This window comes from Pleurodeles waltl, chromosome 10 (genome assembly GCF_031143425.1).
Source record: "Pleurodeles waltl isolate 20211129_DDA chromosome 10, aPleWal1.hap1.20221129, whole genome shotgun sequence".
Classification (NCBI taxonomy): domain Eukaryota; kingdom Metazoa; phylum Chordata; class Amphibia; order Caudata; family Salamandridae; genus Pleurodeles; species Pleurodeles waltl.
Genome location: NC_090449.1, coordinates 891,782,781 through 891,800,912, shown reverse-complemented (window position 1 = coordinate 891,800,912; position 18,132 = coordinate 891,782,781). Strand labels below are relative to the sequence as shown.

The 18,132-nt window shown below is 44.3% G+C and overlaps 1 protein-coding gene across 10 annotated transcripts in view; it reads right to left on the bottom strand.

The window, feature by feature from the left end:
• The window catches only part of AKAP9 (A-kinase anchoring protein 9), a 969,300-nt gene that overhangs the window by 222,722 nt on the left and 728,446 nt on the right, over positions 1–18,132 (bottom strand). For all 10 annotated transcript variants that reach the window (XM_069211620.1, XM_069211621.1, XM_069211624.1 and 7 more), the window contains one exon: positions 16,365–17,438. In XM_069211620.1, the coding sequence (XP_069067721.1) occupies positions 16,365–17,438 (1,074 nt within the window). The remainder of the gene's footprint in view (positions 1–16,364; positions 17,439–18,132) is intronic.

Below are 18,132 nucleotides of genomic sequence, written 5' to 3'. Positions count from 1 at the left end.
TTGGTCACGCCCCTTTCCTTTGTCCAGTTTCTTGCCACAGCAGGGACCGGGGGACCCTGGACTGGTGCAAATAAGTTTATGCAAGGAGGGCACCAAACGTGCCCTTCAAAGCCAACTGGTGGCTAGGGGAGGCTACCCCTTTCCAGCCTTGTAACACCTATTTCCAAGGGAGAAGGTGTTGCATCCCCTCTCCCTCAGGACATCCCTTGTTCTGCCTTCCCCTGCTGGAGCTAGTCAAGCAGCAGTAGAGAAGAACCCTGTCTGAGGAGGGGCAGCAGCGTGGCCTGCCCCCCAACCCTGGAAGACAGGTAGAAGCAATACTTGGGGGGGTCCTCTCAGGAGCCCCCAGAGTGCACGGAATCATGCCACCAATACTAACATTGGTATTGGGGTATGATTCTGACATGTTTAATACCATACATGCCTAGGTTCGGAGTTACCATTTTGTAGCTGGACCACAGTTTAGTGAACTGTGGCCAGTACACTGGTAAAATGGCTTCCCCGCACTTACGAAGTCCAGTGCAATGGACTGGAGGTCATAGGGGCACCTCTGCTTTTGCATAGGTGCCCTCACACACAGGGACCTGCACCCTGCCCTTTGGGTTGAAAGGGCCTGCCATAGGGCGACTTACAGTGACCTGGTGCAGTGACCAGCAGTGAAAGGGTGCATGCACCTTTTCACGCAGGCTGCAATGGCAGGCCTGCAGACAGTTTGCATGGGCTCCCATGGGTGGCATAATACATACTACAGGTCCAATGTCCTGGGTACCTGAGTACCATATACTAGGGACTTACAGGGGTACACCAGTATGACAATTGTGAGGTGTAAAAAGGTACCAGGGTAACCAACTTTGGAGGAGAAAGCACAATCAATGGGGTCACTGACCGACAGGCAAAAAGTGGGGGTAACCATGCCAAAAAGAGTGACTTTCGTATACCAACTGCCTTTAGAAAAATCACAAATAATGCCTGCCAATCACCCACTCTTCTGACTGATGTTACTGCCAGCAAGAAAGATATCATTCAAAAAAAGATGCTGGTACGCTGATCTGTGAACTGGTTTAAAAGAGTGGCCTCATTACATCTGAAAACAGCACTGAGGTCCAATGATAGCGATAACCTTGATTTAGGATGTAAAGATCTAACTAACCTCATCATGAATTCTTCAGTTATTACTAATGCATGTAAACAAAGTTTTTCTGATCTTCCGAGGTACCTAGATATCGTTGTCAGGTAACCGTTAATAGATGTGTAGTTTAAAACACCTCTAGTAGGTTTCAGAAAGTTTAGCAGGAATACATTTCAGAGGGTTTAGAATTTTTTATTTTCCTAATGGCACAAACCACTTCCACTTTAGGGCATATGCTTTTATGTTGGATGGTGCTCTAGCAGCCCTGCGCATTTCCTCACACTCTTTGGGCAAATACAGATGACTAATCTTCAAGTCTTGATGAGCCAGATTGTCATTCAAAGGGACTCAGGGTTAGGGTGACTTATTTCTCCCTTGCTCATGAATAATAGGGCTTCTGGTTTGAACTGTATTCAAGTCTAGAAAGACTTGTTCCACAATTATGTGAATTCCTCACCTAATGAATTCTCCCAAATCACCAGCATTTGACGGAAATTTTCTTCTCAGCTCTGCACGTCGACGAGGACGTCACAATTGCCTGACTCCCATGTGACGCCGTCTGACGTCATCGAGGCAATAAGAGGTCCTCGCCGGTGTGCTGACGTCAGTTTTCACCATTTTTTACATGCCTTCAAGGCAAACAGGTGACTACCGACAATACATACTTGACATGAATACAACAGTCAAATATAAAACATAACCTTTAATCACATATAAACAGCAAAATATCAAAAAATATATATATATATATATATATATATATATATATATATATATATATATATATATATTTAAAACCACATATATGTACATGTATCTACATATACCATCAAACATATATACACCTCCTTATATGCATATACACCCTAGGATATCTTGGTAAGACCAACCAGGCAACGGGGAGGCGGTGGGACCGTGAGGAATTCACAGGTAGCTAGTGTATCCACCAGAAAAGACATTACCGAAGGTAAGTAACTTGTTCTTCTGACGGATACAACTACCTGTGGATTCCTCACCTAATGAATAGAGTCCCAAAGCAGTACTGCACGCAGTGGCGGGTGCCTGAATGTTCACACCAAGAAATCCTGCAGCACGGACCGTGCAAAATGGCCAGCCCTCCTAACCTCTGAGTCCAAGCAATAATGCTTCGCAAAAGTGTGGAGGGAAGCCCAAGTTGCGGCCTTACAAATATCAGACACAGGAACACCTCTAGCCAAAGCCGATAAGGGCTACTTAGCCCTGGTGGAATGAGCTCTTATTTCAACAGGAGGAACCTTCTTTGCCAAGGATTAAAAAAAATATATGCAAAGAATGACCCACATGGACAGTGTTCTTTTGTGGACCGCCTTGCCTTTCCTCTTCCCCACATAGCCGATGAAGAGCTGATCTTCCACTCGGAACTCTCTCGTTCTCTCAATGTAGAAGCTTAAAGCTCTTTTAGGGTCAAGCCGATGGAGTCTCTCCTCCTCTTTCGATGGATGGGGAGGAGGGTAAAAGGATGAGAGTGTTATAGATTGCCCTAAATGGAAGGGTGTAACAACCTTCGGTAGGAAAGCCGCCCTGGTCCTCAGTACCACCTTGTCTGCATGAAAAGAAGTGAAAGGGGGTTTAACGCTAAGTGCTTGAGGTTCACTCACTCGCCTAGCTGATGTGATGACTATAAGAAAAACAGTTTTTAACACCAAAAACCTTAATGGACATGAATGTAAAGGTTCAAACAGCGAACCCATCAGGAATGTGAGTACTAAATTCAAATCCCATTGAGGCATAATAAAAGGAGAGGGAGGGAACTTATTAGTAAGACCTTTTAAGAATCTTATAACGTTAGGGGACTTAACCAAAGAGGGTTGATCAGGAAGGCACAGAAAGGCCGACAGCGCTGACAAATAGCCTTTAACAGTCGCAACTGCACAACCCATCCGTGCCAAGGATAATGCAAACAATAAAATGTCAGAAAAATGGGCACTTAAGGGATCAATTTGGTTCTCTCCACACCAAGCCACAAATTTTGCCCATCTACCAGCATGGATTGATTTGGTGGAGTGTCGCCTGGACGATAAAATAACGTCCACCACTTCCGGTGGGAGAGAAAAAGAACTCAGATTGCCCCGTTCAATCTCCAGGCATGTAGATGCAGACTCTGGAGATGGGGGTGTAGAACCTGCCCCTGCGACTGTGAGGGAGACAGAGCCGAGGGCACAGTGAGAGTTGGTGAAGGTCTGAGTACCACACCCTTCTTGGTCAATCCGGAGCTATTAAAATGATTTGGGCCCGGTTTGGGCCCGATCTTCGTGAATTTTCCTCAGAACCCGAGGAATCAAGGGTATGGGGGAAACGCGTAAAGCAACTGGCCGTACCAGGACATCTGAAACGCGTCCCCTAACGCCCCTTGGACCGGATACTGGAGGCTGCAGAACGACGGACAATGCGCGTTCTCCTGAGTGGCAAATAGGTCTACCTGAGGAAATCCCCACATCCGGAAGATGTAAAGGATCAGGTCCAGATGGAGACGCCACTCGTGATCGGCTGAGAAGTGCCAACTGAGACTGTCTGCATGTACGTTTTGAACTCCGGCCAGATGGTTTGCTACTATGCAAATCTGATGGTCCTGTGCCCAGGACCAGAGCCGCAGAGCCTCTCTGCAAAGAAGGTACGACCCTACTGCTCCCTGCTTGTTGATTTACCACATCGCGGTAGTGTTGTCCATCAGAACCTGGACCGACTTGCCGCGAAGGGAGGGGAGGAAGGCCTTGAGAGCTAAACGTATCACCTGCAATTCCAACAGACTGATATGAAACATCTGTTCCACTAGAGACCAATGACCTTTGTCCTCAAGGTCCCCCAGATGAGCTCCCCCACCCTAGAGTGGAGGCATCCCTTAGAACTGTGGCCACTGGAGGAGGTAGTGAAAACAGCCTTCCTTGGGAAAGGTTGTCGTCCACAGCCCACCATCGTAGACCCACTGCAGTGTCTCTGGAGATCGTTATCGACTCTTCGAGATCCCCTTTGTGTTGAAACCACTGCCTGCGGAGGCACCACTGAAGAGCCCTCATGTGCCAGCGTGCATGAGTGACCAACAGAATGCATGAGGCGAACAGACTGAGCAGATGAAGGAACTTGAGGACTGGAACCACAGCTACACTTTGAAACATTGGAATCAACGCCTGAATGTCATGAATCCGCTGAGGCGGAGGAAAGGCCTGATTCAATGTTGTGTCCAGTACTGCCCCTATGAACAGGACGCGTTGAGAGGGCTCCAGGTGAGATTTGGGCACGTTTACCGAAAAGCCCAGGTCGAACAACAACTGGTTTGTCATCTGCAGGTGAAGCAGCACGAGCTCTGGAGACTTGGCTTTGATCAACCAATCGTCCAGGTAAGGGAATACCGATATCCCCTTCCTCCTGAAATGTGCTGCAACCACCGCCATCACCTTCGTGAAGACTCCAGGCGCGGAAGTAAGACCAAACAGAAGGACCGCAAACTGACAGCGCTGCGACCCCACCACAAACCGGAGATACTTCCTGTGCGACTTGAGAATAGGGATATGGAAGTAAGCATCCTGCAAGTCGACAGACACCATCCAATCTTCTTCGTTCAACGCAAAAGCACCTGCGCTAGGGTCAGCATTTTGAACTTCTCCTGCTTGAGGAACCAGTTCAAAACCCTATGGTCCAGGATAGGCCTCAACCGACCATCCTTCTTGAGGATCAGGAAATATCTTGAATAACAACCCTGACCCCTTTCCTGCTCTGGAACCAACTCCACTGCACCATTAGACAAAAGGACTCGAACTTCATGTTGCAACAACAGGAGATGGTCTTCTGTGCAAAAGAAGGGACGGGGAGGGATGGGAGGGGGAAACTCCCAAAAGGGAAGTGCAAAACCTTTCTCCACAATATTGATGACCCAGGAATCCGATGTGATTAGCTCCCACATGCAGAGAAAATGAAACAACTTTCCCCCTAGAGGAGAAGTATGGGAGGCAATGGACGGAGGACTAAGGCTGTTTTCCCTGTTGCACCCTCCCCCTCCCCCTGGAGGAAGAGGAAGAGGCAGGGTGCTGCTGGGTGGCTCCTCTGGTTTGAACTCTTTCCCTCCCTCTAAATGACCTATAGGGAAGCGTAGAAGGTTGTTGGCCTGGCCGCTGGAGTCTCCCCCGAAAGGAAGAGCCTCGTCCAAACCCCCTGAACCTTCTGAATGATCTGAATGGGGTGGTGGTTGAAGCCTGCAAGCCTAGGGACTTGGCAGTAGCCCTGCTCTCCTTGAAGCGCTCTAAGGCAGAGTCAGCTTTAGAACCAAATAGCTTGTCCCCATCAAACGGCAAGTCTAAAAGAGTCATTTGTATATGCAATGAAAAACCAGACAATCTCAACCATGCATGTCTCCTGGTTGCAATGGACGTGCCCATTGCCCTGGCCACTGAATCCGGGGTATCCAGCCTTGACTGAATGACCTGAGTTGCTGTCGCTTGAGCATCAGTCACAAGACCCTGCATGACCTGGGGCAAATCAGGCAGCTCAGCCTTGGCCGCATCCAACAAGGCATGGATATACCTGCCTAAGACACAAGTGGCGTTAGCAGACTTCAGGGCTATACTGCATGAAGAAAAAAATCTTCTTGGCCGACTGCTACATCCTTTTTGATTCCCTGTCCGACGGGGCCCCAGGGAAGGACCCAGGAGCTGAGCGGGAGGAGCAGGAGGCCTGAACCACCAGACTCTCTGGAGTCGGATGCCTAAAGAGGAAACCTGGGTCCCCAGGAGCCACTTTGTATCTCCTTGCCACTGATCTGCTAACTGCAGTCGAAGACACTGGTTTTCTCCAAACCTCAAGGATCGGTTCAGTGAGAGCCTCATTAAAAGGAAGGAGTGGCTCTGCAGCAGCCGAAGTCGGATGTAACACTTCCGTGATGATGTTCGTTTTCACCTCAACTGCAGGTAGCGGGAGATCTAGGAAGTCCGCTGCCTTCCTCACCACTGAGTGGAATGAGGCAGCCTCTTCAGTAAACTCCCCTGGAGAAGCTAAATCCCATTCTGGGGAAGTATCGAGACCGCTTGCAGAGTCCAAACCCTGAAAGTCCCTCAGGGGCTCTGCGATCTCTCCTTCGGATTCTTCTGACGCCGGATCCATCGGCGCCATGGAAAGGCGAGCCCTCTTCGCCGGCATCGATTGGAGTCGTGGCGAAGTCAATGGTGCCACCGGATCAGCAGAAGCTACCGGTGTCGAAGTTCTTCTCGGCGACGCCAAAGGCACCGGCGCTGGACCAGCACCTTCTACTGGGCAGGGCATATATGGCTTCGGCTGGTATGGAGCCGGAACGCCCAAACCAAAAGCCAATGGACCTGAGGGACCAGCCGGTGCACCGCCAAGGCCATGGAGCTGAAGATGCCCCCAGATCCGCACCTCGAGCTGGGAAAGCAGGATACCCCTCGGCATCGGCGCTGAATATTCCTGCGACGTCGGCACTAGATCCGGCACCTCTGACTGTGCAGGCAGGAAGCCAGGACTCTGGCGAGGCTCGTCCACTTCAAAGACCGCCGGTGCCGGAGAAGCCTGAGGGCTTTGTGGCTGGGGCGTCACTGTCGGGCTGACCTCCCACGTCGTACGACACTGAGTAGATGGAGATCTCGAACGGGATTGGTCTTTCTCCAAACAACGTCGGGTATCATGCCGACACCGAGAGTCATGTCGACGACGTCTCTTATGAGATCTTGAAGATTTTGAAGACTACCTCTGATGTCGATGCTTTTCCTTCTTTTTTGATTTAGCCAAAAACAGTTTGGCCTCATGCTCTTTGAGCGCCTTTGGATACATCTGTTGGCACGAACCACAGTCCTCCATGTCGTGCTCGGAGCTCAAGCACCACAGGCAGTCATTATGCAGGTCCGTCACCGACATACGGTCCACTCACTCTCTTACAAGGCTTGAGCCCGGACTTCCGAGGTGGAGACATTTTTACTACAAAGTATCACCTCCGAGAAACAGTAGATCCCCAAGAGCCAGGAGAAAAAAACATTATTTCGAAGGCACAGAAAAAAGGGAACTGACGTCAGCATGCCGGCGAGGACCTCTTATTGCCTCGATGTTGTCGACGTGCAGAGCTGGGAAGAAAATTTCCATTGAATGGTGGTGCATTGGGAGAATTCATTAGGTGAGGAATCCACAGGTAGTTGTATCTATCAGAAAATCTGCCAGTTTGTTCTGTCAACCAAGCACATGTTCTGCAAAGTAGTTAATGTTAAACTTAAGAGCCCACGTCCATAGCTTCTGCATTTCTTCTGAAAACAGAAGAGATTATGCACTTCACTTCATTTGGATGGTTATGGTGCCTGTATGTACGATGACCGGCGACTCCTTTATCTTTGTGAAAAACACATTCAGAGCCAGTCTGACTGCTCTGAGATTGAACAGGATGAAATGGAGAGATGAAAATAAGTTACTTACCCATAACTGAAGTTCTTCAGTACTGGAATCTCTCAGATTTACATGCTTGAATTATTCGGTGTCGTCGGGATGGGAATCCCTGGTATTTAAAAAAAATCAATGCCATGATAGGCATAGACCATAAAGGCCCTAGGCTTTTCAGCTTAGTAACATGTCGTAGTCATTTAAAAAAAAAAAAAAGGGCTAAACTTGTCTTAAGCAATCAAGTTGCACCACCCTGTAGAACACTCCTGCAAAAAGCTCTAGTCACTCAGATTTTTGGGCACAAGTGTGAAAACGTGAAAATGAACAGAGGTATAAGGTGAGATATTGGTGGTGGTGGGAGGGGGATGCATGTACTGGAGAACTAAAGTTACAGGTGCATAACTTATTTTCTTAAACAGTACTGTAACTTTCATTGTTCCACATGGTTGAATTAGACTAAACAACAGTTAAAAACACATTTTCCTTCAAATGTAACATCTCTTTCGAGGGATAAACAGTATGCAGACACATAAATAGGAAGTAAAATGTGCTTCATAGGTAAGAAGATGGTGGGAATAAAGGGACGGCTCACCTTCACTGGAAAAGATGTCGTAACATTGCTTGTCCCACTGCCGCACCCTTGTGAACTGCAGAGTCCAAGCAGTAGTGTTGCATAAGGGTGTCTATTTTTACAGGTCGCTGCTCTGCAGATATCTGGCCATGACACACCAGCAAATAACACTTTAGAAGTAGACATAGTTCTTGTCGAGTGAGCATGCACCATTGTGCTTAATGATTTGCCAGTCTTCTGGTGACAGCACTGAATGGTGTTGGACATCCATCTAGAGATGCTTTCATTTTTCTTGGAGCCCGGTAAGCTACGGAGAGCTGATTGGATTTGCAGAGGCTCCTAGTTCCATCCAAACAGAACTTTACATATCTTTTGATGTCTAAAGAGTGTAATGTCTTTCAGCTGGCGTTTGAGGGTCCAGAAAAAATTACTTGAGAACCACATGTTAATTGAGGTCAAAGTCTGATGGGACTTTAGGAATTAATTTAGGGATTGTGTGTAGAATAAAGGTTACTGAATGGTGAACGCCTGAATTTCACTTTCTCTTCTTGCTGAGGTTAAGGCCAGGAGGAGAGCCTTCCAGGAAAGAAATTTAATATCTGCTTTATGAGTTGGCTCAAATGTGTCCCTCATTGGTTGACCTGGCATCATTGGTGTAGTTTGTCCTGTCGTTTTGCCTCTGCTTCCTGTATTTTTTACTGTGTTGTGTACTGGACTCCGTTTTTACAGTTTTTTGTTTTTTTTTACTCTGGGCACGTTACCGCTGCTGACCAGTGCTGAAGTGCAGGTACTCCCTGTATAAATTGTGATTATGATTGGTGATCCCTGATTGGCATATTTGATTTACTGGTAAGTCCCTAGTAAAATTCACCATAGGTGCCCAGGGCCTGCAAAACAAATGCTACTAGTGGGCCTGCAGCACTGATTGTGCCACCCACATGAGTAGCCCTGTAAACATGTCTCAGACCTTCCACTGCAAGTGCCTGGATGTACTGTTTTGCACTGCCAGTTTGACCTGGCAAGTGTACCCACTTGCCAGGCCCAAAACTTCCCTTTTGCTATATGTAATTTGGTGTTTAGATTGTCAGTTTGAAAAAGCCATTTTTAGAAAGTGGGCATTTTCCAACAGTAACCATCCCAAAGCATTAAGCGATTCCCTTCCTTTCTCCCAATTCCTTCAGATTCAGAGAAATTGTTTCTTCAAACAAGATTTATCTTGGAGGCCTATGTTGTAGCAGAAAAACTATACACCAGGGCGTACCCACGCAAATTAGTCAAACAAGCCATTAAAAGGGCTCGGTATTGCCCCAAAAAGGCACTCCTTACCCTAAAACAAAAGCAAATAATGAATACGTTGTTTGTGTGAAAACCTTTTCCCCACTCTCCAATAAACTCAAAAAGAGTATTCTCAAACACTCGCCAGTTCTCAAAGCAGGGGAACTTTATCTTGAACACCCTTATTTGCATTCTGCAGAGGCAAAAATATTAAAGATCACTTGGTCAGGCCAAACTTACCCACAACAAAAATCTAATTCTAAGTGGCAACTGCAGAATATGCCAGTTCACGATTAAAACAAAGAATTTATGCATGATAATAACAGAAAGACTTTGAACCAGTTCTCCAATTGCAACACCGAAAATGTTGTATATGCCAATATATGTCCTTACAATAAAATCTACATAGGCCAAACGACACAGAAGGTACGCATACAAATCTGCCAGCACAGATGCCAACTACCATGCAAAGTGATGAATGCACCTTTGGTGGAACACTTCAAGGAAATGGGACATAGTCAGAATGATCTTCATTGGCAAGTGATCGCGGAGGTCAAGCCCCCACAGAAAGGGGCCAACATTAATGCCTTATTGAACAAGGATGAACTAAAATGGATTTTATGTACTGACAGTCTAAACACAGGCTTGAACAAAATGAAGGATTGGACTGTCCTGGTATAATACGTGCAGTTTCATGGACTATAACAGGTGCCTGATGGTCCCAGTACTATTGGGGGTGCATGTTAATTAACATCTCTGTATATAACTGCATTTTTTTATAAGCTATGGAGGTGTATTTAATGTTGATTCAATGTTTGTTTATTTAGTGTATGCTGCCTTTCCTTCCCGATAATTCTCCTCATTGCTACTTCACATAACTGTAGAGCATGGATGGCAAGACGGGCATTTGGTGGTTCCCCTATTCATGAGCTTCTTTTAATAGAGAAAGTGTTTGCCACTTGATTACAATAAGGCATTCCAGCAAACCGTGAGGTTGTAGACGTTCTTACCTGAATTCACACCTATGAATATCGTCCTTCTTTTTCTTTTTTGGTCATTACCATGTATGAATGCCATTGAATTCACAATAATGAGTATTGCCCTGCTCTTCCTTTGCCTTACTTTATCTAATTATCATTTTGTTTCGGTATTATTGAATATGCTTTAATTACCTATAACGAGGCACTATAGTAGCCAGCGAGGCTATATACTATTCCAGTGAACATGGTAATTTATTCTATTCTAGAACCTTGTCTTGCTCTATGACTATGCATTCACTCCTCAGGATCCTTTGCCCCTTCGTGTCCTATTCTGGAATGGCCGCCGTATTCCCACATTTGGGTGACCCCATCCCCACGGTTCCCTCCGTGCATACTCAATTGTCCATTTAATTCGAGGGCTTCATTCCGATTCTGTAGCTGATTTGTTGAAGTGCCGGCACGCTGCATTTAGTTATGTATGTCCCTTTAGAGTTGCCATTGCACACTTACTGCCCAGGATTCTTCCTTGCCCCAGGCTGCTGCATTCCCACACTTGGGTGACCGTATTACCACCGTTCATTTTGCACATGCGCTATTGTCAGATTAACTCAGGAGTTTCAATCTGATTCCGACGCTGACTTGTTGAAGCACCAGGCTGCTGTATTCAGCTCTGGACGTCCCTTTATGGTTGCCATTGCGTTGCACCCTGCTTTCCGTATTACGTTCATGACAATTCTTCTTCAAGTACAGTGGCATGACGTGGTTATGCCTTGGGCGTTCTTCACTGTAATTTCCCATTTTTCAGGCTGCATAACCAGTTATACACACATTAGGGGTAATATATAATTTTGTATTTAGTTGGCACCTGGACCCCTGTGGTGACTCACCTTGTGATTTCCCAGATTAGCACTGGCTTATGATTGTGATTTACGCACATTGGCTTTTGCAGTAATTTACGGTTACTTATTGGTAATTTCAGGATACCAACTTCTGGTTTGGCCCAATATCAATAGCTCTTGTTGATGAGTTGTATTCATGTGCGTGTTTACATCACACATTAATTCCTTGCAGGTCAGCATTAGTAATTTATGTCCCTCTTCTTGCATTTGTTTTTTGAATTTTATGGTGATACTCGGTTACTTGACGCTCCTCTTTCTTAAGTTGACACTGACCCCGGTGTGGCCAGACATCAGAAAGCGATTGTATCTAATTGGTTTTCCTGTGTCTACTGCATAATTGTATACTGGTCCTTTGAAGTGATCTTGATTGGGGTGGTTCTAAGTACTAGTGCCCCTTTGAAAGTCTTTTAGTACATCCCGCCTGTGGTTACTGCCTGTTTTTGTGCTTTTGAATTTCACCTTGTCAGGACTGCTATTGGCCGTCACTAACTTCACCATCAGTTATCCCGTTTGTGGTTCGCTCACGCGCTGTCACAATTACAAGCTCATGCATGGGTTGGGGACTTATGTGACTGTATATATTGGAATACTCAGTAACTAATGCAAGCCATTTTTCTTCCCTCTATCTCCTCCCCCTTTCTTTTCCTTTTATTTTCCCTCTTTTTACTTCTTTTTTTGTTTCTCATTTAGGGCAAGCATCTGGTTACATTGTCTTACCTCAGGCACAATTGATGTGGTGATGATGATCTCTGCATTGTTTTAAGGGATCGAAACATCATCGACTGAAGTACCTTGACTCATTTTCTTTCTTTAGAATCATTATGAGCATGGTTTCCTAACAACTGTGACTTCATTAATGTATAGGATTCTATGTCACCTGAAGAATGCCTGAGTGCTAAACCAAATTTTGTTGTGTCAGATTGAACTTTGCCGTTATTATTACACCTCACTTGATGCCTAGTTTTCCCACAAGTTACTGTTTTCAGATCAATACATCCTGAATACTTTCCAACTGGAAATTCAACAGACACCATTGTGTATCTAAGGTGTATTGTACTCAAGAATGTTTCCACTTGAGGGACCTTTGTTCCTTCTAAAAATACTTTACCCAGGTCCCTAAGTACTCATGGGTTCTTTTCCCTTGTTCCTAAACATGAAGTCAGATTGTGAGCAAGACAGACACAGACGTACAGGAATAAGAATAACTCAGTATATATCTGGAGATATAACATCCATATTTTCCAAGGAATACGTCTGGAACAGGTCAAACTGAGCAGAGCTCAGTGGAGACTCCCTTGCAAGACGAGCGGTAGAACATCTGAGGGACTGGAGCTTCTCACAGGAGTGTTCTACAGGCTGATGCAACTTGATTGGTTAAGACTTAAGTTTTGTCCTTTTTTTAAATAATGACTATGATATGTTACTGAACTGAAAGGCCTAGAGCCTTTATGGTCATCCCATCTCAACGACAGGAAATTATTCAAGTATATAAACCACAAACCTCTCAACACTGGAGTAAGTGTTGATATGATTATGGTGACCTCCAGGTTTTGCAACCTGACAGGGAATCGTCTGGTATTATGTAGTCCTGTGGCTTTTGCAGGGAGCCAGATTTTGCCCCTGGGATTTATTGTTTTCATTTTTCCACTACTGCAAACCTTCCTTCATTTGAGGGGTAATAAAAACCATATTGTCCAAATCTCTACTTATTTATGCCCACTGTACATTTAACAGCTCCTGCAATGTCCTCACTTGAAGACCCCAGTGGTGGAATAGAAGAATCTAAGAGCAAACTGGGTTCCTAAAACGTTTACAGTTAGGACTCTAGTTTTTCCTTTTGATAGATACGACAGCCGTTGCCTCAGTTTGTTTTCTCTGTCCACTAGTGGAAAGAATAAACCTTCTTTTCACATACTTTGGCCCAAGGAAAAATGTGCCCCCTGTGGAGATGAAAACTTTCTTAATTGCACTGATTGCTAGATCCAGATTTGGCAGTGTCCACAAGGGTCACCTGGACTGTGTGTGCATGAGCACTTGGGTTAAGCAGTCGCCCAGACACGAGTAGATCATTCAACCATTCTTTCGAAGATGCAATAACCAAAGACACACATTTAGTAAAGACTCATGGGGCAGACTTCAGGCAGAAGGATGGCACCTTGAACTAGAAATGGGGACCTGTCACCTTGACAAGAAGAAACTTCCTGTGCTGTGCACATTTTGAGAAGCTGAAATGTGCATCTTCTAGATGTAATGATACAACAAAATCCTCTTTCATGATGAAAGGTAGGACATCCTGAAATGTTATAATCGGAAGCCCTTGCTTGTTGAGGTATTTCTTGAGGTGTTGGAGGTGTTGTAAGCCCAGCACTGGTCGTCATTCTCCACATTTCTTTAGCATGTGAAAGAATCTTGAATAATGTCCTAATCGTCTGTGGCTGGCACCTCATATAAAGCACTCTTAAGAGATTGATAATTTCCAATTTAAGCTCCTTTAGATTGTTAATACCTCTCCCTTATAGGGTAAGATGGTGTTTATGTTACTGAATTCTATCACAAGTCCATGTTTGACTATATCTAGCACCTAACCTATATGCCTGAAGTCCAAAATTTCAAAACAAATGAGAAATCCTGCCTCCCTCTGGCAGAGACCAAAGGGAGTTGGAAAGGGAAATCCTGCTCTACTTCCCTTGTCTATGTTCCTGTCCCTGCTTGCTGGAATGACGATGATGTTATTGCCTTTACTAGTTTAAGAGTACTGAGATCTGTACTGCCCGTACTGATAAATATTGTATGCCTACAGGAGCTGTCTTTGATTCTTACATCTTTGGTCCTTTAAGGATGGATGATTTTGCAGTAACCCAACTAATCTTGCATTGTCAGTGTCACTTCTGATTGGTACAAGGTCTCCTCTGCCTTCTCGGCCAAGACATTCTGCCCGTCACATGGCTTATGCATAATTTTTCACTTGAGCCATCCATAGTGTCACTTTTGCATTTCTAGTTTGGCAAAAGCCACTAAACTGAGGTGTCCATAGTAGTTTCAAATAGAGAACTGAGGCTTGTTCTCCTTCCCTCAGAGTTGCTCTTGCCTCAATCCTGTTCTTCTCCAGCAGCTTACCAATGAAAGATATTATGACAGTCCCAGCTGCTAGTCATATTAGGCACATACAGCAGAGGCACTGACAGTTTTATTCATCTCTGCTAAGACATTGATGCACTTCCCCAATGAGTCCCATTTAAGCAGCTTTCTATCCAGGAGAGCTGTCTACAATGTTACAGGATACTGCAAATCAACATTGAGAGACCACAAAATCAGCTTTCTCTTGATTTACGACACAGGTCTGAGCAGACTCAGCAATTTTTTTTTTTTTTTTCAAAGTGTGAGAAGTTTACCATTGCGACAGCTGGATTTTTCATCACTAAAAGTCCTTCCTCCGAGATGTGATCAAGGATGGGAACTGCTATAACGGTTCTGTGAGATTTCTCCTGAAATCTGGAAAAGCATAACTTTTCCACATAGGACATAGAGAGACTGAGATGTCTTTATTTAATCAGAGGGTGGTACTTGCCAATATCGTCAGACGGGAAATCCCCTGGAACAGGGTCTGGGCATGCATCATCCTGAGTGACAAAGTGGTCCCACTTCAAGTATTCATCCTGTATATTTGTACTGAGGCCAGAAGCATCAGCTGCATTATCCTTATCCAACATAACCATCATTTAAACCAATATCGCCTAGCTGATCTTGCTGATCACTTTTTGAAGATGACACCATCAACCATAGGTGATAGATTTATGGTTCACTGGATTAGGGAACTTATCAGTGAAAGAAAAGGGTGCTGGACAGGAGGCTAAGGAGTTGACAGTAACTTATACTATGGGTGCTGGTGGGGCAGTTCTGGCAATCCCTGGTAAATATTGTGTATCGTGCTCTGAAGTGTGGTAAGTACATCTACAGGCACTTGCACAATAGGCATAGATGGTGAAACTGCTTGTTGAACTAGCAGGAGTTTTTAATTATCTGGAGACATGAAAGCATGGTGCTTATGCTTGGGAGAGGGCCATGTTTCCAGTTCTTCTTCATTCTGTGTGTCCATATATTAGATTTAAAATGCAGCAGTACGAGTACTTCCCGCTCTCACACAGATCTTTGTTCTCAAACAAATGGCTTTGATTTGGTCAAGATTGGGTTCTTCATCTCTTATCACCTTTGTAACCAGAGGATACACACTGAGGCTATGAAGGCACTGGTGAAACAAAGACTTGAGTGGCATAATGTAATAAAATGGCATAAATGCCAAACCTAAAGAAACTACTGATCGCATGTTAAAAGATGAAGTGGAGTGCTATAAATCTATCATTAGATGGATCATCGACATGCAAGTGGGTGGCTTGCTTGTCTGCTGCTGTTAGTACGCTGTGGTAAAAATATATGGTGGTGAACATTGCTTCACCGACGAGCTGATGATGGTGCGGATGTCAACTGCTGTGGTGCAGAAACCGGAGTTGTTAATGTTAGCAACAACAGGAATTTCCTTATCAATGGTAGGAATTTAAAGTACACAACTGTCACTTTATTGTAAGCAGCATATTCACATTTATTGAAAGTTATCTAGAACAAGTGCTTATTTTTTTTTTGGATGCTTTCAGCAGTTTTGCCTTTTGTACATCAGGTAAGAATGCTTACTGATCATGTTGTGGGGACAAAAGATGTGATTTTCTTTTCTTTTTTTCATCGCTCTTTGTACTACCTCTCCATCTTTCCACACAGCCTGATTCAGCAATCAGCAACAATCAGTGTAGAGTGAAAGGGCTACTTTCTGGTTAACTAGGTTTGTTACTAATGCAGAGTGACTCATTCAATTTACAGAAATAAGAAAGCTATGTTAATATACAGTGGGACTCCAACTTCGATGATGGAGAGGATTCAAGCATGTTAATCTATGAAAGATCCAATACTGAAGAATTATACGCTTGTATAGTAAGAATGCTGATCATAAAATGTTTTAAACTGGAGTATGCATCAATACAGCAGACTATTTACACACTTCCTGCATATGGAAGAACAGACTTTAAAGTAACAACTACCTGAAAAGCACTCACCTGTCCTTCTTTGAGTAGCTCTTGGGTGTCCTTTTCTGTTTGACTTTGCTGCATCTCCTTCATTATTCTCCGGAGCTCTAAAAGTCTGTCTTCTTTTTCTATTGCCTCCTTCTGAGCAGCAGTCACTTGCTCTTTTTCAAATTCCAGCTGTTTGTGCATTTCTATAAGCTGGTTATTCATTTCCAAAAGCCTTACTGTTAATTCTGATGATTCCAACTCTGCTCGTGCCTCTGATGTGCTCTGCATTTGGGACCTGTTCAGTAAGTCTTCAATATCAACTGGTTTGGCTGCCATTTCCTGGATGTATTTGGTTTGTATCTGAATTGCTTTTAACTGGGCTTCACTCACCAGAGCAGCAGCAACATTATGTCTCATTGTATCCTCCATGTCCAATAATCTATGTTCAAGTGCATCTCTCTCAGACTCTGCTTGTTCCTTTAGAAACGCTAATTGGCTGTGGCACTCACACAGCTTTTGGTCTTTTTCTCTGACTTCTTCCTGAAGCTCTCGGAGTTTAAGCTCCATGCTGTTGATAGTGTCTTGTGCAGCTTCCTCTACAGAGTTAAGTAAAACCTGATGTGTTATACCATGGACAACATTCTCCCTCAATGCAGTTTCCAGCTTGTCAGCTTTATCTGTGCTGCCTCCCTCTATTAATATATCATGGCTATTTCTCAGAGCACCCATACTTTTCTCACCAACTGTCCCATGCTCCTGCTTCCAGATTGCTAGCTGTTCCTTCAGCAGGTTAATTTTATTGTTCGCTTCCTTCAGTTCACGTTTTGTCAGCTTTACCTCAGCATCATTGTTGTCCACCTTCTGCTGTAAAATCCTGTTTTCCACTATTACAGATTCAAGCTGATGCTTCAGACTATCACCATCTTCTGACATACCAGAAACATCGACTGGCACTTTCCCCTCAATGTTTGCCAATTCCTGCTGAAGTTTCTCAATCACATCATTGAGCTGTTCAATTTCTTCTGCACTACTCCTCTTAACACGTTCCTGTTCACTCTTCAAACATTCTATCCGGGCTTCAAGTTCTCCTATCTGTTCATTCTTTTCTTCGATCACCTACAAAATGAGCAGAAAATAATTTAAGAAGCAAATAAGTTATTTTCTACTTTTAATTATAGTTTTCATTAATACTAGACTTTTCAGAAGGTCGAATTTCTTGGTAATGCCCTTGAAGCCTTCTTGCATTTAATTGAATGAAGGCTGTAATAAGATAAAATAACAGTCACCAAGAAGTATGACGCGGAAGTGCCGATTTGCATCCTTGCAGAACACTTTTTAGGAAACAAAAAACATTTCCTAATGGGCAAGACTGCAATTAAATATCTGGTGCCAATGAAACAGCCTAGAAAGTCCCCAGACAAGAGCTTGTACAGAAATCAATTTACTGCTAGCTACATAAAAAGTGGTTGCTCGTTTCAGACCACCATGTAAGAAGTGGTCAGAAAAAGTACATTAGGTGTAATTGTGTTTCGCTGAAGCCATTTCCTGGACAGTGAACATTATGGCTCATTATGGTTTATTTTCGGGCTAAAAACGAGCAAAATCATGGAGGCATCACAGAAAATTGCAAGAAAACACATTAGCAATAACTATTTAGTTGGCAAAGTCACAAAATAGAAAATGTGTTGCAGTCGGAGTAGAATCATATGCGTGTCAGATGATACAAGTCCCCCACCTACAGTACCACATCTAAGGAGGAGCATTTTTCCAGAATATAACAGATTTACTCTGGATAGGTACACACCCTTTA